The sequence below is a fragment of the Gavialis gangeticus genome, unplaced genomic scaffold (genome assembly GCF_001723915.1).
Source record: "Gavialis gangeticus isolate Ggan-Ray unplaced genomic scaffold, GavGan_comp1, whole genome shotgun sequence".
NCBI classification, from domain to species: Eukaryota; Metazoa; Chordata; order Crocodylia; family Gavialidae; genus Gavialis; species Gavialis gangeticus.
Genome location: NW_017729024.1, coordinates 1080754 through 1106540, shown reverse-complemented (window position 1 = coordinate 1106540; position 25787 = coordinate 1080754). Strand labels below are relative to the sequence as shown.

At 46.9% G+C, this 25787-nt stretch overlaps 1 protein-coding gene across 2 annotated transcripts in view; it reads left to right on the top strand.

Annotated features, from left to right (window-relative positions):
- Window positions 1–25787, top strand: part of FBXO10 (F-box protein 10) — a 71435-nt gene that overhangs the window by 26229 nt on the left and 19419 nt on the right. For both annotated transcript variants that reach the window (XR_002097230.1, XM_019516808.1), the window contains exons 4-5: window positions 13765–13914; window positions 16460–16596. Coding sequence is in view for 1 of the 2 variants with exons in the window: in XM_019516808.1 (XP_019372353.1) it covers window positions 13765–13914; window positions 16460–16596 (287 nt within the window). In the remaining variant the exon portion in view is untranslated. The remainder of the gene's footprint in view (window positions 1–13764; window positions 13915–16459; window positions 16597–25787) is intronic.

Sequence of the window (25787 nt, the reverse complement as noted above, 5' to 3'; positions counted from 1 at the left end):
TTGCGGAATGCCCTTGCTGAGCCATGGGGGTTTCTGAGCACTCTTACCCTCCTTGCTTCTCTCAGGGACTGTTACCCTTTGGGCCTGAAGGATCGCCCCCTTAAGGTACGACCATCCCTCATGGATTCCCATCTCTTCTACCTTCTGGGCCTTCAGTGTTGCCCCCACTAATCTCCGAAGCTCATTGAAGTTGGCCCTTCTGAAGTCAAGGGCTTTAGTCCAACTAGAGGTGCACCGATATATTAGTTGCATGTCGGATCGGCACCAATAAAGGGAAAATTAACGTTATTGGCTATTGACTTTTTTCACCAGTGTAGCCAAGAATATCACCAATAAAAACAATATGACTTCTGGTTGTGGTCCCTGGACGCCACATGCATGCATGCAGCCACACACAGAAATGCAGCCTGGCAGTGTAGACAGCAGTGCCCTGCAGGTAAGTCTATGGAGGGGAAGGGTCAAGGGGAGGGGTAGATCGAGGCCCCCACAGTGAGGGAGGGAGTGGGGCAGGGGCTGGGAGCACTGCCCAGCCAGGGCAGTGAGTGGGACCCAGGGTCAGGGCAGGGAGCAGGATGGAACCATGGGCAGCTCATCCAGGGGGCGCAGGGGGGAGGAGGGTGGCTTTCTGCTGTTGTACAGAACCCCACTGTGGGAGGCGTGCGGGGGCATGTGTCCCCCCAGATTTGTGTGCAGGGTGGATGAGTGCTGCCTGCTGTGGGCTTGGGGCTCTCTGTTCTTCTGCCTTTCCCTTGGGAGCCCCATGCTGGCTGCGTGTCTCCTGCCCACCTGGCAGCAGTGGGGGTAGTGAGTTATGCCTCCCATTTTTGAGTGGGCAGAGGATGCATAGCTACCATGGGGCTCCCAAGGGAAAGGCAGCAGGGCGAAGAGCCCCAAGCCTATACCAGGCAGCCCACATCTGCCCTCCCCTCTTCAGTACTTGAACTAAAGCTCACTTGACAAGCTTTAGTTCAGGTATTGCCACCACCATTTTTAAGCGCAGGGACATTGATCCCCTGGATGAGCTGTCTGCAGCTCTGTCCCCCGGCCCAGCCCCAGGTCCCATTCACCATTGGCTGGGCAGTGCCTCCAGCCCTTGCCGCACTCCCTCCCTCACCATGGGTGCCTTTATCTGTACCCACATGCCGTTTCCTTCCCCCACACTCCTTCTGCTCCACAGACTTACCTGCAGGGAGCTGCTCTTCTCGCTGCCCAACTGCATTCCTGTAAATGGGTTATTGGATCAGTATTGGCTGATATGGCTGGTTAATAATTGGCTATTGGTATCAGCCAAGAAAATCTTTATCGGTGCACCCCTAGTTCCAACACAGTGACTAGGGTTGTGGTCAAGCAGATGCTTTACACAGCCCATAACACTACTAACATTAGGAGCCCCATGTACTTTAAATGCTGTTGGGGCCAGGAACAGAGAGAATGTAATGACCTGGGCTGGAATTTAGCCTGGTCATTTGAAAAGGGGCTAAGTCTGGCCTCATGGTTAACCACCCCAGTCTGGGCAGAAGTCCCATGGCATCAGAGCATGTGAGGATTGTCAGAACAAGGGCTGATCAAAAATGTTCTCTTCAAGCCATTTTTCAATAGAAGATTGAGTTTTCTATGAAGCAAACCTTTTCACACATACAAAAAGTCTACTTTCTATGGAAAACATTCACTTTCTGTTGCCAATCTGAATACCTAAAAACAAAAAATATAATTTTCTGGCCCTCCAAAAATTAAAATATGCTGATGCTGAAGTGCTCCTGTGACACCTCATAGGAGCTGCAGTCCAGTTGCCTCATTTCCCTGTATTTTCTAGCCAGCTCTAAACATAGTAGCATGTCCAATCATGAAAGTGCAGTCCCCAGGGAAGGAGCACAAATCATTTGATTTTGGAGGGCCCCCCTCTCCTTTTTCCCTCCCCTCTCCCCAAATATCTCCTGTTCCTTTGTTTCCTAACAGTGGAAAGCAGAGGCTCTTTTTTCAACAGGTATTTCAGATGTGCACGGCAGTTTATTTCCAATGAGTTCCAATTTAAGTTGTTCAGTTCTTCAGACTAGTTCCAATAAATCCCTTGTAATCCAAGAAGTGGGAGGAACAAACCCAGGTGGAAAAGAATGATGGACACCTCCAGAAAGAGACCAGGAAACCATGTTGAGAACTCATGGAAGGGAAGATGACCTGCCAGGAGCAATGTGTGTTGCTGAGCTGCAAAATACTTCCTGGGGCTGGGGTTTTGACTTGACACTCACAAATCTCCTTCCCTCTGGCCTCTTCCAGTGAGAAGGAGGGAATTCTTCCCCAGTCTCTTGACATATTTCCTTTTGAGTCTGAGCTACTTGAATACCTTTCTGCAAAGGACTAATGCTAATATTGAGTGCACTTCATTTGATCCTGTTATTTTTTTTCCCTTGATCTGCCATAAGAGACTGTTCCTTACCACTTCATTTTCTACTTCACTAACTTGATTTTAATTGATAACAAATTGAATGGAGATTAGCTGCTATGTCTTGGAAAGAATTTGTGAGGCTGGAAATTAGCCTGGATATTTCCATAGGGGACTCACTGAAGCAGGTGGAATCTTTTAGCTTTAGAACTTGGAAGCTTCATAATCAAGTCCCTGCCTATTTCCTCTTATGACGGAACTGTGTGACATGATTCTTGGCTGAAGCAGCTTCCTTCTTATCCCACTGGAGGCAGCTGTGCCTTTTGGTTTGCAGCTGAAAGCCTTGCATCCAAGCAGGCTCCAGTGTCCAGAAACCCTGAATAGATCTCCAAGATGATACTCAGCTGCACACAAAGAAAAAGAGCTGTAAGTCATATGGCAGGAGTCATGCAGGGTTCAGACTGAAGATCCTGGTTAAGAATGTGTGCTCTGTTCAGGCCACTGAAGAGCAGAGGCAGGACATGGACTGAGGATTGCAGCGGGGGAGAGGTGTCGATGGAGCCTGGCTCTGGCGCTCAGGGTGCTGGTCACTGTCAACCGGGAACCTGCGTGGTCGGTTCAGTGCAACTTCTCTCCCACACCCCCTGGATTCTGGCCTAGCCACCAGCAGGCTAGCCCCTCTTCCAGAACAAACGTGTGTATCTTCATAGCCTTCAGTGCTATTTCCCCCATTTAGAGTATCAGGGAACCTACCTATTGGATCAAGCCCCAGTGCAACAGGAGACCTGGATGTTCTTATGCCAGACCTGTCTGTTTCAGAGGGTGTATCTAGAAGGAAGGGGCTTATCCTTGACAAGAGGGAGATGGGGCAGGGGAGAGGCGTAAATCTGTGCCAATTTCTCACCTGCAGCTTTGTTGCTTGAAACAACAGCGGCAGAAAGTCGGAGCAGCCTCCAGAGGACTGCATTGGTAGCCAGCTGCCCCAGAGTGGTGAGTACAGGTCTGAGCCTGGGCAAGGCTGTGGTTGGGGATTTTGCTACAAGAGAAGCCATCCAGAAGCATTTCTGTAGAAGCATTTCTTGCATTTTGCAATGGATAGTATTGCAGGTAATACCAGGGGTTAGGGGCGAGGTGCAGAGTGAAGTGTTCTCTCCCCCTTGAAATAGTCCAGTTCTTTGTGAGACTAATAATCATGACTCAGATGTCAGTCACCATTGTATTTGGGCACCAAGTGCCACAAAAGTCATTGGGATCATCCCCATTGTCTTCATAGATTGTTGGCATAGATCCTGGTGCATCAAACCACTTGATCACGTCTGTACTTTGAACATGGAGAGTAGCAGAGTAAGGTTCCTGAACTTCAGAAAAGCAGACTTTGAGTCACTCAGGAAACTCATGGGCAGGATCCCCTGGGAAGCCAGTCTGAGGGGTAGAGGAGTCCAGGAGAGCTGGTTGTACTTTAAAGAAGCCTTACTGAGAGTGCAGGAACAAACCATCCTGATGCACAGGAAGACTAGCAAATATGGCAGAAAACCAGCTTGGCTTAGCAGGGAACTCCTCAATAAACTAAGTCACAAAAAGGAAGCTTAGAAGAAGTGGAAACTTGGACAAATAACTAGGAAAGAATATAAGAGCACTGCTTGGGCATGCAGGGATGAAGTCAGAAAGGCCAAAGTGCAATTGAAATTGCAGCTAGCAAGGGATGTGAAGGATAACAAGAAGGGTTTCTACAAGTATGTAGGTAGCACAAGGAGGATCAAGGAAAGTGTGAGTCTCTTACTAAATGAGGGAGGCAACCTTGTGACAAAGTGCAGAAAAGGCTGAAGTGCTCAATGCCTTTTTTGCCTCAGTCTTCACAGGCAAGGTCAGCTCCCCGACTGCTGCACCAGGCCACACAGTTTGGGGAGGAGGTGAGCAGCCCTCACCTCTTTCAGTGGTGAAGGAACAGGTTAAGGACAATTTAGAAAAGCTGAATGTGTACAAGTCCTTGGGGATGGATGGGATGCACTCAAGAGTGCTGAGGGAGTTGGCTGATGTAATTGCAGAGCCGCTGGCAATCACCTTTGAAAGCTCATGGTGATCAGGAGAGGTCCCAGATGATTGAATTGGAAAAGGGCAAACATAGTGCCCATATTTAAGAAAGGGAAAAAGGAGGTTTTAGGGAACTACAAACCAGTCAGCTTCATGTCAGTCCCTGGAAAAATCATGGAGGAGTGGTAGATACACTGGAAGGTAGGGCTAGGATTTGGAGTGACCTAGACCAATTGGAGAATTGGGCCAAAAGAAATCTCAATAGGTTCAACAAGGACAAGTGCAAAGTCCTGCATTTAGGACAGAACAATCCCATGCACCAGTACAGGCTGGGGATAGACTGGCTGGGCAGCAGCTCTGGAGAAAAGGACTTGGGGGTTACAGTGAACACTAAGCTGAATATGAGCCAGCAGTGTGCCCTTGGTGCCATTGGTGGCATGTAGGACATGCACGCAGGTGCATATACACCCCCTGAGATTGATGGTGCACTCCCTGCAATTGGCTGCCACCGCCACTGCCAGTGGTGCCTGTGGGTGGTCACCATTTGCACCCCCCCTCACTGGCGACACCGCCGGCGGCATCTGCAGGTGGTTGCCGATTGCCAGCGGTGCTCGCCACCCCCTCCCACGCCTGCTGCTGATACTGCTGTGGCTGCCTGCGGGAGCTTGCTGCCACCTCACCCCCACCACTGCTGCGTGCAGGTGGTTGCTGTGCCCCCCCAGCCTTCAGGGGCATGCGTCATTCATGCTTGTTGCCAAGAAGGCTAATGACATGCTGGTCTGCATTGGTAGGTGTGTTGCCAGTAGGTCAAGGGAAGTAATTATTTTCCTCTATTCAGTGGTGGTGAGCTCACATATGGAGAACTGTTCAGTTTTGGGCCCCCCACTACAGAAAGTATATGAACAAATTGGAAAGAATCCAGTGGAGGGCAACAAAAATGGTGAGGGAGCTGGGGGACATGATTGATGAGGAGAAGCTGAGGGAACTGGGCTTATTTCATAGATTGTGAGGCTGGAAGGGACCTCAGATGATCATTGGGTCCAGCCCCCTGCACCAGCCAGGAGAGAACTGGGGTCAAGTGACCCCAGCAAAGTGACTGTCCAGTCTCCTCTTGAAGATTTCGAGTATGTGATTGCACCACCTATGGAGGGAGCTTATAGTCTAAAGAAGATAAGACTATGGGAGGATTTAAAAGCAGCCTTCAACTACCTGAACCAGGGTTCAAAAGAGGATGGAGCTATTCTGTTCTCAGTGATGGCAGATGACAGAACAAGGAGCAACAGTCTCAAGTTGCAGCAAGGGAAGTTTAGGTTAGATATTAGGTAGAATTTTCTCACTAGGAGGGTAGGGAAGCACTGGAACAGGTTACCCAGAGAGGTTGTGGACTCTCCATCCTTGGAGGTTTTCAGGACCCAGCTAGACAGAGCTTTGGCTGGGATGATCTAGTTGGGGATGGTCCTGCTTTGAGCAGGGGGTTGGACTAGATGACCTCCTGATGTCCCTTCCAACCCTAATTTTCTACGATTCTATGTGAGTAGCCCAAGGTTTGGGGCCCAGGTTAAATCAGCCCATGAGTTGCCCTGTTACCACTGTAACATGACATAAGGCTCTGCTCTCCAACATGAGTTTATCCTCCATGCTGAGGCAGTGGGGAGCGACTAATGGGAAAAGACTGCAGCCTGTCTAACCAAGCTCCACATCTAATTAACAGATTCAATGAGCACTTCTTTGGAATGAGCAAATAAAAGAAGTATAGTTTAATTACCTCCTTGCTCATTAAAGTGGAAGTATGCAAAAGCAATTTGTAGGTTATTTCTCTGTGCTAATCAGACATGGGTTTAAGGAGATTTGACTGGGGAAAATTAAATGCATGAATATTTAACTACTTGTATGCCTAAATAAACTGGTGTAGTGATTAGGTCACCAGTCTTAACTTCATCAGCTGGGACAATTCCACATCCAGAAGCCTCCTTGGCTTATGATTACATTATGGGTTTTGCAGCCCCATTCAATGCACTAATGCTTTCCTGTTCGGAAGAGAGAGAGAGGTTGCCTGGCATGTCACTTGCTCAGCATTCTCCTCGCAGCTCCACCTTCTAAGTGATAGTTGTAAAGCTTCACTTGTCTCAGCCACGCCTGACAGACCCAGGTTGTGGAGGCTGCATGAAAGCCACCTGTGTGCCCCCTTACCATGTTGCTGGGTTTGGGGATGGGATTTTGTCCATCCACCCCAATCCATGTGTTCATATCCAGGGAGCAGTCCTTTTACTCAGGCATTGCAAAAGAAAAACCATCAAGAAGCAGCAGCACAGGCCATATGCAAAGACCTAGGATAACATAATGTGGTGAAAAATGTAATAGCCAGATCTTACAGCTTTCTTGCACCTTATGTCCAAGGACCAGAGAGCATTCCACCAATGGATGCCCTCTCCTGCTGCCTTAGGTAGGTATGTATATGTTCTTAGCCTTATCTCCTAAGTAGGTTGCCTACAGTACCATGATAGCAGGAGGACCTTGCCCTGGGTCACCTACCGCCACAATGTAGAGATGGGGACAGTTAAGAAGTGACCAGTTCATGAGACATGAATAGATGTTCATGAACTGAGAATAGGCAGCCCCCTGAAGCAAGAAGACCAAAGAAGGCAAGAAGGTTGCAAGACTCCAGAAGGGGCTGGATGTTGATGTAGATGGGGGAGCCAATGTCATCCTGATTAGTGAAGGCAAAAATTGCAAGAAAGGGTATTAAACTTTGAGCTTTAGGGTTTAGGCCAGTATAACAAGGTGGGTACTCACAACAGTCTTTCTTTTACTTCCTGTAGTGTTCTCTCACCTTCCACGCAAGGAGCTGTTTGCTGTTGAGGACAGGGGTAGATAGCTCATAGGTCTGGTTCAGGCTGGCAGTTTCCCTATGGGCTTAAGAGTAGGTGATAGAAAGGAGAGAGACAGCAATGGGCAAAGAGAAGTTCACATGTTAAGAACCTGTAAGTCCTGGTCAGGTAGGAGAGGTATTGTATTAATGCAAATCCAAGAAGAGGTTTTTTTTTCCCTCCATTCAACATGGTGGGGGCAGAGGAGGGGAAGAAGCACAGAAAGAGCACTTGTCTTGGATTCATGGAATCAGAATCGCAGAGAAGTAGGGCTAGTAGGGATGTCATCCTGTTAGCACCAGTCCAGCTTTGTAATCTGTCAAAGTCCTTCTGAACTGCATTTCTGTCCTCCAGAGGTCATCTAGTCCAATCCCCTGCCTGAGGCAGGATCATCCTTATACATACTGTCCTATACAAACCCATTGTTTCACCTATGAGCAAAACTACAGGGTCAATCCTGACACAACCGCAAGGCATAACACCCTAGTCTGCTACAGATAAAGCAGGGGAACCATGGTGGCCAATGTTCTGCTGCTGCAAAGGTTACTAAAAATGCTCAGGAGATCCAAGGAAGAGGGCCACGACCCTTGCTACAGAGGAAGGCAAAACCTCACACAGTCCATGCCATTCTGATCGTGGGGCAGAATTCCTTCCCCACCCCACATATGGTGATCAGTCAGACCCAGAGAAGAGGGGCAAGACCCTCTAGCCAAGGACCCTCCAGCTAAAAGCCCCACCAGGAGCACTGGCCCACCTCAGTCAAAATCCCCAGCCTTGGTTGCAGCCAATACTCAGTGTTTTTGAGGAAGGCTCAAAACCCACCCCCCGTCACATGTAGTAGAAGAAGGGGAAAAAAAATCTCTCTTGGTCTACTGTGGAAACCAGCAAAGCCCAGAAACATGGGAAATACCCATAGTAGAATATAAGTATAGCTACGCTAGATTATCCCTGACTAGTGCCTGTCCCGCCTCTTCTTGAACACCTCCAATGATGGAGAGCCTACCACTTCCCTAGGCAGTCTGTTCCACTGCTTTACTGTTCTAACAGTGAAGAAGTTTTTCCCGATACCCAATCTAAACCTTGGTCCAACTTCAAGTCATTGGTACATGTCTCACCCTTTTCAGCAGGAGGGAAAAGCTGCTTTTCCTTTTCTTCATGGGAACCCATCAGGTATTTGAAAATTGCTATCATGCCCCCTCTTAAGCATCTTTTCTGCAATCTGAGCATGCCTATTTCCTTTAACCCCTTGTATGACTCATCTTCCAAGCTCTTTATCATTTGTTATAGGCCTCTGGACTGAACCTAAAACAGCATACAGTACTCTACATGAGACCTAGTCAGTGCCAACTAGAGAGGCGTTATCACGTCCTGTGTTTTGCACCTAGTGCTTCTATTGGTGCATCCCAAAACTACATCTGGGCAGTTACATCACACTGCAGACTTGCATTGAGTCTGTGATCTACTAAAGACTTCTTTGAAGTGCTGCCATCCAGCCATGTCACCCATTTATATTTGTGTTTATGATTATTCATCCCGAGGTATAGCACCTTACATTTGTTGGCATTAAACGTCATCCTGTTAGCACCAGTTCAGCTTTCTAATCTGTCAAAGTCCTTCTGAATGCACTCCTGTCCTCCAGTGTCTTTGCAGTCCTTCTCAGTTTCGTATCATCTGCAAACTTGCCCAAGAAGCTCTCAATCCCAACATCCACATCGTTAATAAACATGTTGAACAGCACTGACCCAGTACAGACCCTTGTGGGACTTCACTCAAGGCCTCATGCCATTCTGATGTGTAGCTATTAATAATTGCCCTTTGCTTGTGGCTATTGAGCCAGTTGTCTATCCACTTTTAAGTAGTTTTGTCCAGCCCGCATTTCTCCAGTTTGTCTATGACTTGAGAAGGTCCTGTGGAACCTTGTCAAAAGGCTTGCTGAAATCCAGATACAGTGTTTCCTTCATCCACCCAAGTAGCTCTTTTGTCAAAGAAGGAGTTCAAGTTAGATTGACACGGTTTGTTTTTCATAAATTCACGCTGGCTGCTTTTGATCAGCCATTCCTCCTCCAGATGCTTGCAAATGCGATATGTTCCAGTGACTTCCCAGGTATTGAGGTGAGGCTAAAACAGTCTAGTTCTCCAGGACCAACTTTATGCCTTTTTAGAGGGGCACTATATTGGCAATGGTGGTGGCAGCTATGGCCTTGACTCTGATCTGGTCCTGGGGCTGGAGCTGGAGCTAGGGTTATGGCCGGAGCTGTCACCACCTCAACTACTGGGCCAGAGCTAAAGCTGATCGGCAGGTGCCACGTGTGGAGACTAGTAGCAGGTGGGGACCAAGTGGGAGGGTGTAGGCACCTGTGGGAGCAGGCAGCAGGTGGATGTGCCAGAGGGGACAGACATGGGGGGGGCAAGGGTGGCAAGGTACACAAGCACTATGGGGGGGGTGCAGGGAGTGCAGGTGACAGGGGAGACACGTGGTTGAGGGAATAAGGAGTATAGTGGGCAAGAGGTAGAGGGGCAAGGGATGGGGCTCAGACTGTCTGTCCCCCGGTCACCTGTCCACCTGTTACTGTTTGCCGCCCTGGCTTTGCTTTCCCTGCTGCAGCAGTGGGGCAGGTGAATTGAAACAACCCAACAATAATTAACTCTATACATGGGAAGTTAGCACAACATAATTTTTCCATGTATAGCATCTCATTAGCGGGAGCTAGCCTTAAATTCAAAGTTGTCTTAGATTTGGGTAAATATGTTTCCCAGGGCTGCTAGCCTTGGGTTAGGAGCCTGCTCCCTGCACTGAGAGCAGATGTTTGACATTACCCGAGGTGCTAAAATCCTACTGAAGGCCAAGGTGTTGTTGCCAGGTTTTCAAATATTATGGTATTTGATGATTGGTTTTTTGTTTTGTTTTTTTTCTCATACAGCTCCAGCTCCTGGAATCACGTGATTATAAGACTCCATTTTCTTTTTCTTTTTAAAATATATTTCTAGCCATCCTGGTGACAGAAGGAAGCTTAAAAATTTGACTAGAAGGCCAAGAAAAAAGACTTAGATATATCCTATTCAAACCAGTCTCATGATTTTTGAACACCTGGGTTGGCATACTGCCAATGGATAGGAAGCACTTGGTCCCCTTTACAAATCGCAGCTGCGGATACAATGCCAGTTAAAGAAGTATCTTGCTTGGTTATTCAATTTAGACAATAACTTCCCTATTATTGGTCCTTCCTTTTTGTTCTTTTTTTAAAATATCAGCATTGACGATATCAGTCTTTAGCATGTTTATAAGAAAATTAAGGATATTCAGCTTCTGGTACATTTCAGGTTGACACAGCCCTTTTAAAGAAATCTTTGAAAGACCACCTATGCTCTTGGAATGGAGAGATGACTTTACAGCTACTAATGACAGTAAGATGCTAAGGGTAACATTTGTAGGACCTCTGAAAACTTCTTCAGCCAACTGTCTCTCCATACCTGCTCTCCTAGGCCTGATCTGCATTATACAGTTTTGTTGGCAGAACTCTGATCCAGCCTTCAAAATTTGTGAGTGCCTCCTCCCAGTTCCCTTGTGGCAGCAGAAGCCCTTTGAACTGCTGATAGACCAACAGCATCTTTCTGACTGCTAGCTTCTGCCACCACTTGACAGCCAGCAGAAGGTGTGTGCAGATGCTTTTGTTTCTGCTAACTGCTGTGGCCCTTGCTGGTGTGTATACATGCTCTTGTGGCTTCCCTATGAACAGACCTGGCATTAGAAGCAGCCTAGCACAGATTAACCCAAGTCATTGATTGAATGAAAGGAGTGTCCTTGTTGGGTGAGGTGCTGCCCAAGAATGTAGTGAAGCTGCCTATGACCCAAAGGGCTCATCAGTGCTCATCAACAGGCTGTGGAAGAACAAATTCTCAGCTGGTTAAGCAAGGGATGGTGTAAGAGGGCAGTGTTGTACCACTGCAAGGATGGGATATAAACCCTACAGAGGCTGTGTACCCAGTCTAGAATTTTTCTGTGTCCTCAATCTATGTTTAGGTCCTGCTGCTCCTCTATTTGGGTGGGCCTTACATGTATGTACAGCACTGCTGCAGCAGCTGCCACTAGGCTGTCAAGAGGGACTCATTTGGGAGCCCCTAGCTCAGGGGTGGGCAAAATGCAGCCCAGAGACCGGATGCAGCCTGCCAGGCCATTCTATCTGGCCCGCGGGGCCCCTAAAAAATTTAGAAAAATTAATATTTATCTGCACCTGGCGGCCTGTCATGCGGCCCTTGGTGGCTTACGAAAACTCAGTAAGCAGCCCTCCGCCAAAAATAATTGCCCACCCCTGCTGGCTGCTACTGATGAGCTACTATTCCTGTCGACTTCAGTGGGGAGACTGGTGCTGTAAGTTTCTGGCTTGATCATTGTTGTCATCATGCCTGTTACTCAGTCCTGTAACTTGGGTGTGGGCCTTTCTCCAGAGCCTCCAATCTAGGCAATGTCTATATTTTGCAGGTTTGGGACACCTCTCAGACAGGGTCTCTCTGCTCAGGCCTACAGTTGGGATTCTTCTCCAGGCTTTTGTCGTCTTCCTCATGATCAGAGATCTGGGTTTTCTGCTTTCCATGGGAAAACAGAGAAAACCACAGATTTTCCCCTTTATAGGAGGAAAACACAGATTTCTCATTTTACCAAAGAAACCTGTGGATTTTGCAGTTTTGCAAAGAGCTCTCTGCAGGCGGGCAGAGGTCCAGCCTGCAGGGGGCTGGGAGGAAGCGGGAAGAGGGCAGTCAGGCAGGGGGTGCACATGGCCCCAGGCAGCTTGGAGACCAGCTCCCACAGGTAAGGAGGCAGGGTGGGATTGAGGCCCCCATAGGGAGGGAGGGAGTTGGGTAGGGCTGGGACTGCGGCCTAGTTGGGCAGTGCATGTGGCTTGGGGCCTGGGGCCACAATGCATGGCTGTAGGGCCTCAGTGGGGAGTGGGACAGGGCCACAGGTGGTTCGTTCAGGGAGTGGGGTGGGGAGGGTGGAGGGGCTGGCCCCCTGCTGCTCTGCATACTCCGAGGGGCAAGGGGGACCTATACCACCCAGATTTGTGTGCAGGGCTGGGTGAGGATGGGCTGCCTGCTGTGGGCTTGGGTTCCTGCCCTGCTGCCCTCCCTCGGGTCCTCCTCAGCCCAGCGGGTGTGATTCAGCACTGCAGGGCACAGCGGGGCCATGCAGAGAAGTTAATTGCTGCTGCGAGCTCCACGCTGCCATGGCGAGGCATCCCCTGTGCACACGGCAGCAGCAGGTATGGCAGCACAGGGTTGTGCCTTGCCAGGGCAGCATGAAGCTCGCAGCAGCAAGCGGCCTCCCTTTGTGGCCCTACTGAGCTATGCAGTGCTGGGTCACACCCACTGGGCTATGGAGGCCCTGGGGGAGGGCAGCAGGATGGGAGCTTGAGCCCACAGCAGGCAGCCTGCACCTGCCCCCGCCCTGCACACAGATCTGGCTTGGGGGGCACAGGTCTGGCCCCATAGCCCTGGCAGCTGGGGGCTCCCTCCAGCAGGGTTGGGGGGTGCAGGGGGCTGTGGGTGGGGGCAGGGGCACCAGCAGGGCCAGGGGACTGTGTGGTGGGGGAGTGAGGGGCACCAGTAGGGCCAGGGGGGAGTGAGGAGCCAGGCCCTGTCCCACTATTTATCCAGTAGGCAGCTACTAAGATAACTGTCCAAGCTTATCCCTCTGACCATATTGTTGTTTATCCCTCCTTTCTCTGGCTTATCACACAGAAGTTCCCTGTCTTTGTTCTCCAGGTCCTATCCAAGCCCGACCTATTCTTTTCCATTTGGCATCAAGAAGTTATTTTTTGCCTCTTAGTCTGTGATGCTAGTGTCCCTTGCCCACCTGTTATACTATCAGCCAAGCACCTTCATGCTTTCTCCTGTGCTGCTTTTCATAGTCCTCAGTAAACATCAGCAAAAGAAATCTTTTTGAGAACCCTCTGTACAATCCTGGGCATAGTGTGATGGCTGGAAAAAGACTACAGGCCAGTCCCTGATGCACCAAGACCATGGCCAGTTATGCTGACCTGTATTACCTCATTGTTCCCTAGTGTCCCCTTTCCCACAGCTTATCTGTGTCCATCAGTTGTTGTTATGCTAAGATGGTGAGTCACTGGGGAAAGGCATTGTTCTCTTGTTCTGTATTTGCAAACACCAAGGACTCCAGTCCAGCACGAGGACTCATCATAGGTTACAGTTACAGATAAATGACATAGCATCTTACTGCTCACCTCTTTGAACAAAGAGACCATAATCTGACCCTGCCTTGAAAGCAGCTCGTGAATTTCTAGGCACAATGTTGTAATAGATGAAGCCAATGATGATCCCCAACAATGGGCATTTTACATGCATGGATGGGTTTCCAGGGTAGGGTATGCCAGGCAGCAGAGTGAACAAAACTAGATTTCTAATCAGATTTTTTTCTTCCAAACCCCATAATTACAAGAAAAAATGCCTTTCCTCTCCTCTCCCCTGCAGGTCATCATGCTGAAGAATGACATCCACCACTGTAAAGCCTCAGGGATATTTCTCCGCCTGTCAGCAGGAGGTCTGATTGCAGACAATAACATCCATTCTAACTGTGAGGCTGGGGTGGACATTCGGAAAGGAGCCAACCCTCTGATACTGGTATGTGTGTGTCCTTGGTTCAGCTCTGCTTGGTACCAAACACTCCCACTACATTCCTGTCCAAATTGCACTAGAGATTTACCCTCACTTTAGTGCAGCTTATTTGTCCTCAGGGTAGCCCTTCTAGGTTTATAATGAACTTAACCTCAAAATATTTTGTTTCAGAGACCTCCTGATGGGAAATCAGGTTTCATTAAACACTGAAATTACTTCTAGAGACAAATGTGCTATTGGTCTGTTTAAATGATCCCCAAATGATCCCTGACCTTAGAACTGCATGATTATGTAAGGAGCTACATGCCAGGTGTAGGAAGACGATCTTCCTTCTAAATGTATGTTAAACAAGCAGCCATACATTTCAGATGATTGCATCTGCGCTGAAATGATAATGATCTTGTGGCTGCCTACAGCCTTATCAGGGACCACCAGCAGGGACTCGGGGAAAGTCTGTTCACCAGGGCTCCCCTTGAAGTCACCAGGAACAATGGCCACAAGCTGAGGGACGATAGGTTTAGGTTAGATATTAGGAAGAACTACTTCAAGGTAAGGGTGGCCAGAGCCTGGAATAGGCTTCCCAGAGAGGTGGTGCTCTCACTTTCCCTGGAGATCTTCAAGAGGAGACTGGATAGGCACCTGGCTGGGGTCTTATAACCCCTGCCACCCCCAGTGCTCCTTCCTGCCCATGGCAGGGGGTCAGACTCGATGATCTGTCTAGGTCCCTTCCGACTCATTGATTCTATGATAAATTCGTGATAAACGATAAATCTGTGATGAAATGATAAATCATAGGCAGGCAATAACTTGTGTTGATTATGAAACTCTGATCAGGTCGCCTGCTGTAAACCCACCTGTCCCTCTGTGCTGGGGCTCAATTTCACATTTCAAGCTTCCACGGAGCCACCACTAGAAAAAAGCAACTCAACAGCCTGCCACGTAATAATTTATCCCACAAATATGAACTTTCCTACCTAAGACTGCAGCTGCTCTAGTCCCAGGACAGGCAATATTTTTATTGTGTTATTGCATCCTATTATTACAGTAGTGCTCAAAGAATTAACTCAAGAGATGGGATCTCAGTAGATTTGGAGGTGTACAAACAGAGATCATAGAGTTACAGCCTAAATTAAACTCTCCCAGGTGACCCTGGCCCACATTGCAGGTTGAGAAATAGCCTTGTACTAGTTTCAAGCCCAGTTATTTGCAGCTGGAAGCAGGAACCCTATCAAGACTGGAAGAGCTTAGTTGCTAGCAGCTCTCATGGGTCTTATCTGGGGAGAGAGGAAACCTCAACTGTTCCCACTAGGAGTTGACAGGTGCCCAAGCATTTTTGAAAATCCTTTATGCTGTCTGCCTGAGGTCCCTCACAGACCTGACTCTTAATGCTTCTCATGTAGTAACCACTCCTTCAGTACTGAGAAGGAAGGGGAAGGAGGAGGTGGCTGGGACCAGAAAATCAGGGGCAGCCAAAGAAAACAAGTTGCTCTATGGGAGCTCCTGGAAGCGTGAGCAGATCAGGATGATCTGTGCAACATTCTTAAGGCCATGGAGAAGCACAATATTACTGCAAGGCAATCAGGCAGCTAAAGGGGATGCTTGGGTGGTGTTTCCCGTTAGAATGATTCTGTCTTGCATTTTGCTTTATTCGAACACAGTCCTGATGTGTTCTGCGTTATTTTATGATTTTTCAGTTTGAGGAGCCCTGAGGGGTTGTTATATGGAGCAAGCTGGAAGACTGATTCTGCCATATGGGCCTTTTTTGTTCTGCTTCCCCAGTTCCTTTGAGTTCTTCCTCCCGCCTCTACCACTGAGAAATTCTGGCCCTGTTCTGCTGAAGGCAGAGTGGAGCCATGATTGCTTAAATAGCAGCAACTCTGCATGCCTGGGCAGTGAGTGACAGCCCCATAGAGATATGGGAGGAGTGTAGAAGTGTGTGTAGGGTCTCCTTGAACCAAACAAAATCACTTTGATTTAGCTTTGTGGGACTTAAGGGAGGGACTCCAGCCTGAGTTAGGGAATACCGAGGGGTCACCGCTCTTGTTCCTATCAGGAGTGACCAGCGTTCTTTTTCGTCTCTGGCTGTTGAGCAGGCTGCAGCCTGCACCCAATTGACACTTCAAAGAGTGACTACAGGGCATAGAAGCCTACTTGTGAGTCTCAAAAAGCAGGTTATGGGTAGACATGGAGACTGTGAGACCAGTCTCATCTCAGGCCTTCTAGGGGCACTAAGGCAGGTGCCTCTTCAGTATTGCTGCAGGACTTCTAGAGATGGGGCTGAGATGGCAGTCATACCCTGTATCTTTCAACAGGCACTAAAATCACCAGGGAAGTTGAGTTGAACACAAATGTGATCCATTAAAGGTGTTTGTGTTTTTGTAACCTCCTGGTAACTGGATTGATTGTCTGTCTCTCTCTCTTTGCCGTGTCATGTCTGTGGAAGCTGTTCAGCTCCAGGCTGCTGCTTACTCTTGTTGACTTGTCTGAGTGATTTCTCTCTCTCTCCTGTTTTGCCTTTATTCTCTCCACATGTGCATACATAAAACTGCAGTGTAATAAGATACACAGTGGCCTTCGCTCAGGCATCGTTGTCCTTGGCAACGGAAAAGGCATCATCCGTAGCAATCAGATCTATGGGAATAAAGAAGCCGGCATTTATATCCTGTATAATGGAAACCCCATAGTGAGGTATGTTAGTAAGCAATGATCTCTCTCTCTCTCTCTCTCTCTCTCTCTATATATATATATATCCCCCACTCTTCTCCCCATTTTCAATTTTCCCTCCCATCTTCTGTTTTGCATATGTGAACCTTTTTTCTTGCTTTAAGGAGCAGAAGTCTGACTACCAGGTGCACAGGGACCCTTCTGTTGCCCCTGTGCCAGCATTTAATTCGTTTCCAGGGGAAAAGGAACTCTATCAAGGCTGCACTGTTCATCCTGTGTGCAGTGGACACAGCATTTGCTGGTGGGCATAGAGTATATGATGCCCATTCCAGTTTGTCTCTCTGCTTTAATGTATGGACAGCAAGCAGTTTATTTTTTGTTCTTTTGATCTGTCCTTCTGCCTTGGACAGATCATTTTAAGTATATCAGATGCTGTCAGGATTCCTTCACACTAACAAAACTTCCCTGGTCTGTTCCTTGTCTGAGGAAGTGTTTCAGGTGAATGACTGTGCCCAGCCTAGCATCCTGCATGTGCTGCCTTCTGAGGAGTGTCTCTGGCACAAAAAGAACAAATTAGTTCCTTGGGGGCGTTGGTGGCATGTAGGGGGTGCACGCAGGTGCACATCAACAATTGCCACCCCCCCCACCGATGCTGCCGATCACCCCAAAAGTCCATCACTTGTGTCCCACAGACCTATCTTTTCAGTTTCTTTTGGCTCTTTCTTACGCCCAGAAACATAACCATGGCAGAAGTGGGTTTTATTAGTAATGGAAGCTGGAGAGACACCATTCCTCCTCCCTTCCCTCCCTTGACAAAAGCAGTCTTTTACTCTGTGATAGGAATGTCCCTCTTCTGTGGGGCTTGTTAGTTATGTCCTTGGGGTCGCATATGTGATGGTCAGCCAGTACCTAGATCTCTCTTGTACATGGGAAGTAAGGTAGATGGATGCTGGAAGTAGTGTCTGGTTCCTTCATGTCACCTAATGTGGGTGGTCCCCTCGCCAGAGGAGGGGGAAGGGATGTTGCCCTCTCTTTGGCTAATGTGGGTCTCTCTTATCAGGAGCTATATATGAGGGCAACACCCTTTCCCCTTCCCCTGGCAAAGGGGCTATCCACACTGGGTGATACGAAGAGACCAGGCACTACCGTCGTCATCCATCAGTTCTGCTTCTCATGTAAACAGCTCCTGATAAGTCATCCACATGAGCTGAAAAGACTGGCCCAGGGGCTTAAATCTGACCTTACTGTTCTCCCTGGTTGCAAGAGGATGTGGGCCTGATACATTCCTGGGGTAGGTGGGGGATGGATCCAGATGACAGTTGAGAAAGTAGTGGCAGCATGCATCTATAGGAGACCAGTACCTGTGACACACCAGTTCCAGCACAAGGTGCCCCCTCCACCCCTTCCTTCAGCCCTTGGGTAAAGGAGGACTGGGCACTTTCAGCTGTGGGGTTCCAGTGCTGCTGAAATGAGGAGTGCAGTCCACCACATTTTAAGGCATGAAATATGTGGAGGAAAACAAAGGCTCAGAGGGTCCATCCCATCCAAATTGTATTTCTTTCTGACCAAGTCATCCTAAACCTTCATTTTCCTGAGAATAAATTGAAAGCCACCCAGCTCACTGCATGAGCCCTCTTTTGAGATTTTTACTGCAGAGTTTCACCCTGATGTCCTCAGTTAGAAATGTTCCTACCTCAGGCTGTTGTGGTGGTTGGTTGATGTCTTTGCACCCAGATATGACTGCATTTATTTTATCTGTATTTCTGTAAGGCCTAAGGGCCAGCTGAGCCAGCTAAGATGAGAGCCCCATTGTGCCACCCACCCATGCACATATACTTAAGGAGTGAAGGTCCTACTTGTGAAGAGCTCCCACTGTGTATAAATGCAGAAAAAAATTAATATTCCCATTGTATGGACCAGGAAGAGAGAAACAGATTTGTACAGAGGGACAGGCTGGAGACTTGAACCCTTGTCACTTAAGTAGCAGTCTTTTGTCTTAACTGCAAAGCCATCCTTTGTTTTGTCTCATTGATACACAAGGGCCATCATTTGTAAAGTGTCCCAAGATGAACATGGGCTGTACAAATGCAAAATGTTAGTATAGTTATCATTGCTGAATAAGTGGCTGCAGCTCTTTTATTTGCCATCATTAGTTGACATCATTAGTTTAATGATGCAGCTCTTTTATTTGACATCGTTAGTTTAATGATGTCAAACTACCTTTTAGTGATTTGTTTTTCTTACTAAATGGAAGTAATAATAATACTTTACATTAATGTAAGGTACTTTTCCATTGAAAGGAACCCAAATTGCATTATAGGGTACAGGTAGATAGATATAACAGTTGTACCAACTTCAAAGGATATGAGTATGAGCTGTTATAATGTACCTTGTCATGTTGGCTAGCTCCTGTAGTGATGCAAGTGTGGCAGAACCATTGCAACTTTAACCATTTCACTCACAGTTAGTTACAGTAATTTAGCTCACTCCTTTTTTTTAAAGCAATTAAAAGTTATGTTAGTTCATAGCTCCAAGCTTTCTTTATCTGCTGCTGAAATGCAGCTGCTTCTGGAGTGGAAAGGAGCAAGAAATAACTCAGTGATGTTACACAGCAACTTAAAGCAGAGGCATAACTAGCTGATTTCACGCTCTTGGCAAAACTCTGCCCAGGAGAGAGTGCTGAAATCTGGGCAAAACGTATGGGGGTGGGGAAGTGGAAGGGGAGGGGTGTCAGTTGTACCTGAGTAGTGAAAGGCTCAAACAGCTGCTGGTGTAGAGCAGTCTGCCTATGCCTGGCACCTTTTTCACCTGCACCAAATTATGCCACTGGTTTAAGGTATGAGAAAGAAGATGTTGTTTAGAATTGTAACTGCACGGAGCATGTAGTAGATCAAAAGTGATTGCCCACACTAAAAATAATGCATAATTATTAGTACTTTAAGCCCAAATGCTGCAGGCCCTTATTTAAGTGACTTCTCATTAGTGCATAGTTTATGCCAAGTGGTGGATTCCAAGTGTTCTTAAAAGCCTCTTATGTCAATGCTTAAGTATTGGTTTCAGACCACTTGTTCCAAGATCAGAGCTAGAAATGACAAATCTGAAACAGATTTGCCAGGGTCAAGAGGAGATTTCTTTATTAAGGGATAACAAAAGTGCTCCATCAGACAAGGAACAGTTTCTAAGACAGAGCTGTCTTCTGTATGATATATAACTAACAAGTCTGGAAAAAGACAATGAAGAGCAGATGATTCATTGTACAACTTCCATTCTGACCTTGGTCACAATGTCAGTAGTAGCCTTCCAAAGTACCATACTGATACCTTGTAATCCAGAGCTATCAAGATTAGTTGACATTGCAGAATAGGAAAGGGTGGAATGAACAGGCAGGGATAATTTACTGTGGGGTTCCATTAGGGGAAGGAAATGTATTATGTATAAGGTATCATTGTTTTCCTAATCGCTGCTGATTGACATATTTGAATGTAGAAGTATTCCCCATTTTGCCCCCATCAGTTCATCAGCACTCTTGCGAGTCCAGGCTTTGGATGCACTCCCTTGATTACTAGCCCTGTCACTCTGTGCTACTCTCACTATGCCTTAGCACACTGCACTCTCATTCATGGTTCTTGTCACCTAACTCACTAACCCAGCCCTGTCCCCATGGAGACACAGATATATCAAGAACAATCTGAGTGGTTTGGTAATTGGCTGAGGGAGATACACAAATGTATATTGCAAATCCATGGACTGCCATACTGGCTGTGTCCAAGCTTCCAGATACTAAACACCCCTATCATGTGTCTAAGCACCTGCAGGTAGACATGGATAAAAGTAGACAGTGGTTTGTATATAAAGTACCTTCTCTCCCCATTCTCTGGTGACACCTTCCCCCCATTTGATGAAAGTTGTTTTTGCCCTTTTCTGAGGCCCACAAACCCAGCTGCTCAGTGGTCCTAGCAGCCATCTTTTGCACCAGGGCCAGTGGGATGAAGTTTACTGTTAAGTCCCTGGTAAGGTCTGAGCTACATTTTTCAAAAGTACGTAAGTCACTTAGGAGCTGAAGTCTCATTTTCAAAGTGATTTAGGCACTTAGGGCCCTAGTTTCACTAGAAGGCTCTTAAGGGTTATGTCACTTTTGAAACAAGATTTTGGTTCCTAAATGAGCTAGACAGAGATTGTTAATTGTACTTAGGTGTAACTTAACTCAGCATTATAAAGCCTAAACTCCATTTGCATGACTTGAGATCCAGATTAACTGAGGCACTTTTGATAATGGGATTTAGTTTCTAAACCACTTATGATGATGCTTATCCCAGTTGGTGAACTCAGCTGCTTTTAAACACTATGGACCTTGAAAACAAGACATAAGTGATTCAGTGCCACCAGACTGCACCACAGCTCTTCACTTTTGATTCAGTCATCAACAGAAAACTGTCCAAGAGGATATACCCTCTGGGACAGTCAGCATTAGATGCTAGAAGGGTTAGGGGGTGGGGTCATTTGAACACCTGAAGTGCCATTTAGACATATCTCCTAGGCATTGAGCTTTGGAACAGTGACCCCTATGGACCTGTAAATATACGGAGAGCACGATGCAACAGGAGTGTATAGGATTTTAATTGTGGAGCACTGTATTATGTTTTCAGCTTTCAGTATGTTCCTCACTGTGCTCCTATTGTGCTCATGGAACAATGCTGGTTTCCTCTGGCTGTCAAAATGAGCAATCCAACTAAGCATTAAGGTGTAATTGAGCACTGAAAATTTGCCTTAAATTCAGGCGGTACAGTCGCAAGCAATAAAAGATCCACCTGCATTCAATGGAAAACAGCATATCAACCAGAGATAAGCCACTAGGGAAATGTTTGCTTGTGGGCTGGATTTTCACACTAGGGTCAGCTCTTCAGTGAATCTCTCTTTCACCTTTGTCATTAGGGCAGATCCTATGCAATGGTTTGAAATATATTACCCCTCATGATTTGAGGAGTTTGCTGGAAATGTAGGATTTCTCCTGGGTTGTTCCAGATAGAAGGAGAAACTGGTAATGGAGTCAGGTGTATTGTTGATACAATTCTGTGTTTTAATGAACACAGGAACATTGGGCTGATGGGAACCACCTGGGTCACTGAAGCCAGTTCCTCACTATTGCAGACTCCACATCACATCATCCCTTCCACAAACTTAGCAAGTTCTGTCTTGAAAGCAGTCAGGTGTTTTGCCTTCATAATTTGGAGGCTGTTCCAAAGCTTTCCTGCTCTGGTGGTTAACAAACTTTAATTTCCAGCCTTTAATATTTTCCTGGCTGGTTTATCCCCATTTGTCCTTGTGCCAGCTCTGTCCTTTAGTTTGAGTAGCTCTTCTTCAGGCTGGGGACATTTATAGATAAGAGTCAGCCTTTGGTTTGCTAGACTAGACAAGCTTTTTCATCTCTTCTCATAAAATGGATTCTCCATCTCTTTGATCACCCTCACAGCCTTTCTCTGCCTCTGTTGCAGCTTGAGTCTTGGACAGGGATGACTGAAATGTCACAGTATTGCAGATCAAGTTACCAATGCCATATACAATGGCATTTATACTTCCCTCTCTCTGTTGGTAACACCTCAAGGGATACATCCTATGATTACATTAGCCTTTTTTATGACCTCATCACCTTGGTGGCTCATAGTGAACCTTGGGTCTGCTAATACATCTAGGTGGTGGAGCTAGGTGGTGGAGAAAAACTGTGATGGGGTCACTGGGGAGGCACAGTGATTGTGGTGGCAGTAGTGGTATGAGCCAGGTTGGAAGTGGCCTGCACCCAGAGCTAGTTTCCGCTAAAGGGGTGCCCTGCTCCAAAATGTTGCTGACCCCTGATCTAGAGTATTGTATGCATTTCTGGGCTCCACTTTTTAAGGACATGGAGAAATTGATAAGGGTCCAGAGACAGGTGATAAAAATCACTAAGGGTTGGAAGGCAAGCCGTATGAGGAAAGGTTTAAAGAATTAGGCATGTTTATCTCTGGGGAAAGACGGTTAAGGAGGGACATAAAAGCAACTTTTTAAAATATTTGAGTAGCTACATAAAGCAGAGGAAGAAAACTGTTCTTTCTTACCATAGAGAACAGGACAAGATGGCATGGGTTCAAATTGCAGTAATGTAGATTTAGATTAGAAATCAAGAAAAAACTTCCATTGCCTTACTGTTCTAACAGAAAGGAATACACTGCCTAAGAAAATTGTAGAATCTCTTTCATTAGAGGTTTTCAAGAGGGGGCCAGATAAGTGTTGGTCAGGTATCATCTGGGAGTAAAAGTCCTGATTAGATATCAGGAAAAAAAATTATTCACTGTTAGAGCAGTGAGGCAAAGAAATAGGCTGTCTGGAGAAGGTGTGGACTCTCCATCATTGGAGGTGTTCAAGAAGAGATTGGACAGCTATGCTCAGAGTTGATATAAGTATAGTTATGCCTGTGTTCTACTCTGGGTATTTCCCATGCTCCTTTGCTTTGCTGGTTGCCTCATGGAGCTGGGAGGAAATTCCTCCCCCTTTCCCCCCACCCCCTCCCACTGCTACATGCATCAGGGTTTTTATTTAAACCTTCCTCAGCAGCATTGAGTGTTGGCTGCAGTTAAAGTTTAGGATTTTGACATGCACTTGATAAGACTTAAATCTGGAGGTTGCTACCTAAAGGGTCTTGCCCTCCACTCAGGGTCAGACCAATCACTGTATTTAGGGTGAGGAAGGAATTGGTATGGTCAGATTGGTATGGAGTGTGGGGTTTTTTTTTGTCTTCCTCTGTAGTGGGGGGCATGGCCCTCTTCTTGGGATCTCTAGAGCACACAATAATCTTTGCAGCAGCAGGATGTTGGCCATCATGGTCCTCCTGCTTTACCTGTGTCAGATTAGGTTGTTATGTCTTGTGGTTGGGTCAGGGTTGACTGTAGTTTTGCTAAGAAGTTAATAATGGATTTGTATGGGATGGTTTGGATAGGGATGGTCCTGCCTCAGGCAGAGGGTTGGACTAGATGACCTATGGAGGTCCTTTCCAGCTGAACTTCTTGTAGGGGGTTGGACTAGATATGCTTTGAGGTCACTTCCAACCCTGTTATTTTGTGATTTCCAACTGATGAGCTCCCATGTTTCTGTAGAAGCTCATATTACTCCCCAGTGCACGACCTTGGGCTTTGTACTAATTAATTTCATCCCCTTTCCCTGACTCCAGTTTTCAAGGTGATCTAGTTCTATTCTTCCTCCTCTGTGTTGACAATTCCTCCTAACTTTGTGTCCTCATCAAGTTAGATTTGTACACTCCTGCCTTTTGTACCAAGCTCAATAATTAAATTATTAAACCAGGGAGGTCCTGAGACCTACCTTGGAGGAAATCCACCACTAGCATCCCTCTAGCCTGTTATTTCATTTCACCTTTCAGTACCATTCACTGCCATCTTTCTTTTTGACCATTTCTTCCTTATAATTCCTCTGCTAAACCACATCTTCTCCAATTCACCTAGTAGTTTTTCATGGCATCACATCAGATCCTTTACTGATGTCCAGGTAGATGAGATCTATTGCACTTCTTTTGTCTAAAATAGTGGTGCCCAACCTCCCCCTTGCTCCAACCCTTCTACAGGCCACATGGGTGGTGCCAGGTCTATCTGCAGTCCAGATGGTGGGCTTGATCCAGCATGTGGGGCAGGCATAGTGGAGGCCTGGTGTGCCCACATAAAATGGCCTGGCCCCAATCTGTCCATGCACAGCTGGTAAGGGAGTGGTCGGGCCCTGATCCAGCTGCATGGCAGTGGCCCTGGGTGGGTACGGATCTGGCTGCACAGCACTTAATACTTTGGTAGCAGGGTAGGACTGGCAGTATTAATTGCCTGCTTCCCCAACACCAAATTTCCTGACTTGTGGAGATCCCTGCGAGCCAGATGGCATGGCTCTACAGTCTAGATTTGTCCCATGGGTCAGGGATTGAGCACCCCAATCTGAAAAGTCTTTTTTTTAATCAGAGAAAGTCTATTCTGGCAGGATGTCTCTTTGGTACATCCATGTTGTATTTTATCCCCTTTTTAATTCCTATCCAAACCTTTGATTTTCTTCAAAATATGTCCTAAAGCCTTGCATGTTTCTTTCGTCAGACTAACATGCCTGTATTAGTCCAGATCACTTTTTACCCATTTTTTAAATGTATGCGCTATGTTCTCTATTCTTCAATTTGGTAGATTCATTAACAGTACTCACTATTGGACCTGGGAGTTCATGGGCCATTTCTTTCAGAATTCTGGGATGGAGAATTACACAGGGAATCATTCCTCTTCCTAGAGTATTACATCTTTCTATCATCAATATTCTACCATTGCAAATTACACATAGAGGTCATCAGTAAAAAGCAGCAGTGATTTTTACATGGTACTGTTGCACTTGAGAATAAAACACAGAGAAAGCTTAGTTTCTCCAAAGCATTTCAAGGTGACTGGGTGTCTAGATTAAGCTGGCGTCATACAAAATGTTTCCACCAATTCAGTGAATTAGGTCAGAACAGATACTGCGTTCTTGGAAAGTTAACCGAATGGAGCAGTTCTCAGTGTGTCTGTGGGAGGAATGTAGCTATCTTCCTTTGTTAGGTGGCAGCAGCTTTCTCAGAATAATAGCTATTTCCCAGAACTGCTGTACGTTTTAAGCACTCTTATTGTGTTTCAGGTGTGCATTAGAGAGGCTGATCCATGATGCTGCAATATTACTGTAATTTTCTCAAAACATGTAAATGAAAGCTCACTGTGAGAGTGTGCAAACCAAATGGCTTTGTTTTTTCAGTCACAACCTGAAGTGCTTTTTTTGTACCATGGCTTCCCTATGGTGTAAAACAGGGGTGTCAATCTCATCTGGCCCTGTGGGCTGGATGAGTGGTGCAGGGCTGGTCCACAGGCGAGTTCAGGCCAGCGGACCCCCACCCACCCACATGCCCAATCCAGAACACATGGCACCTGCCTGGGCTGGTCTGAGACACTGGTCTGAGCAGGCGCTGCATGCTGTGCAGCCTGGCGCGCAGTCCCAGCAAGCACCGTGGGTGGCACACATCGCAGGCACTGAGCATAGGGCTGGTGTAGTGCAGCAGGGTCTGGATTATGGGGCTGCACAGGCCACATCCAGCCTGAAGGCCATATGTTTGACATCCACGGTGTAAAAAAACCTAAATATCTTGGCTTTTCCATGTTACTTGTTGGTTAAGATGAGGCCAC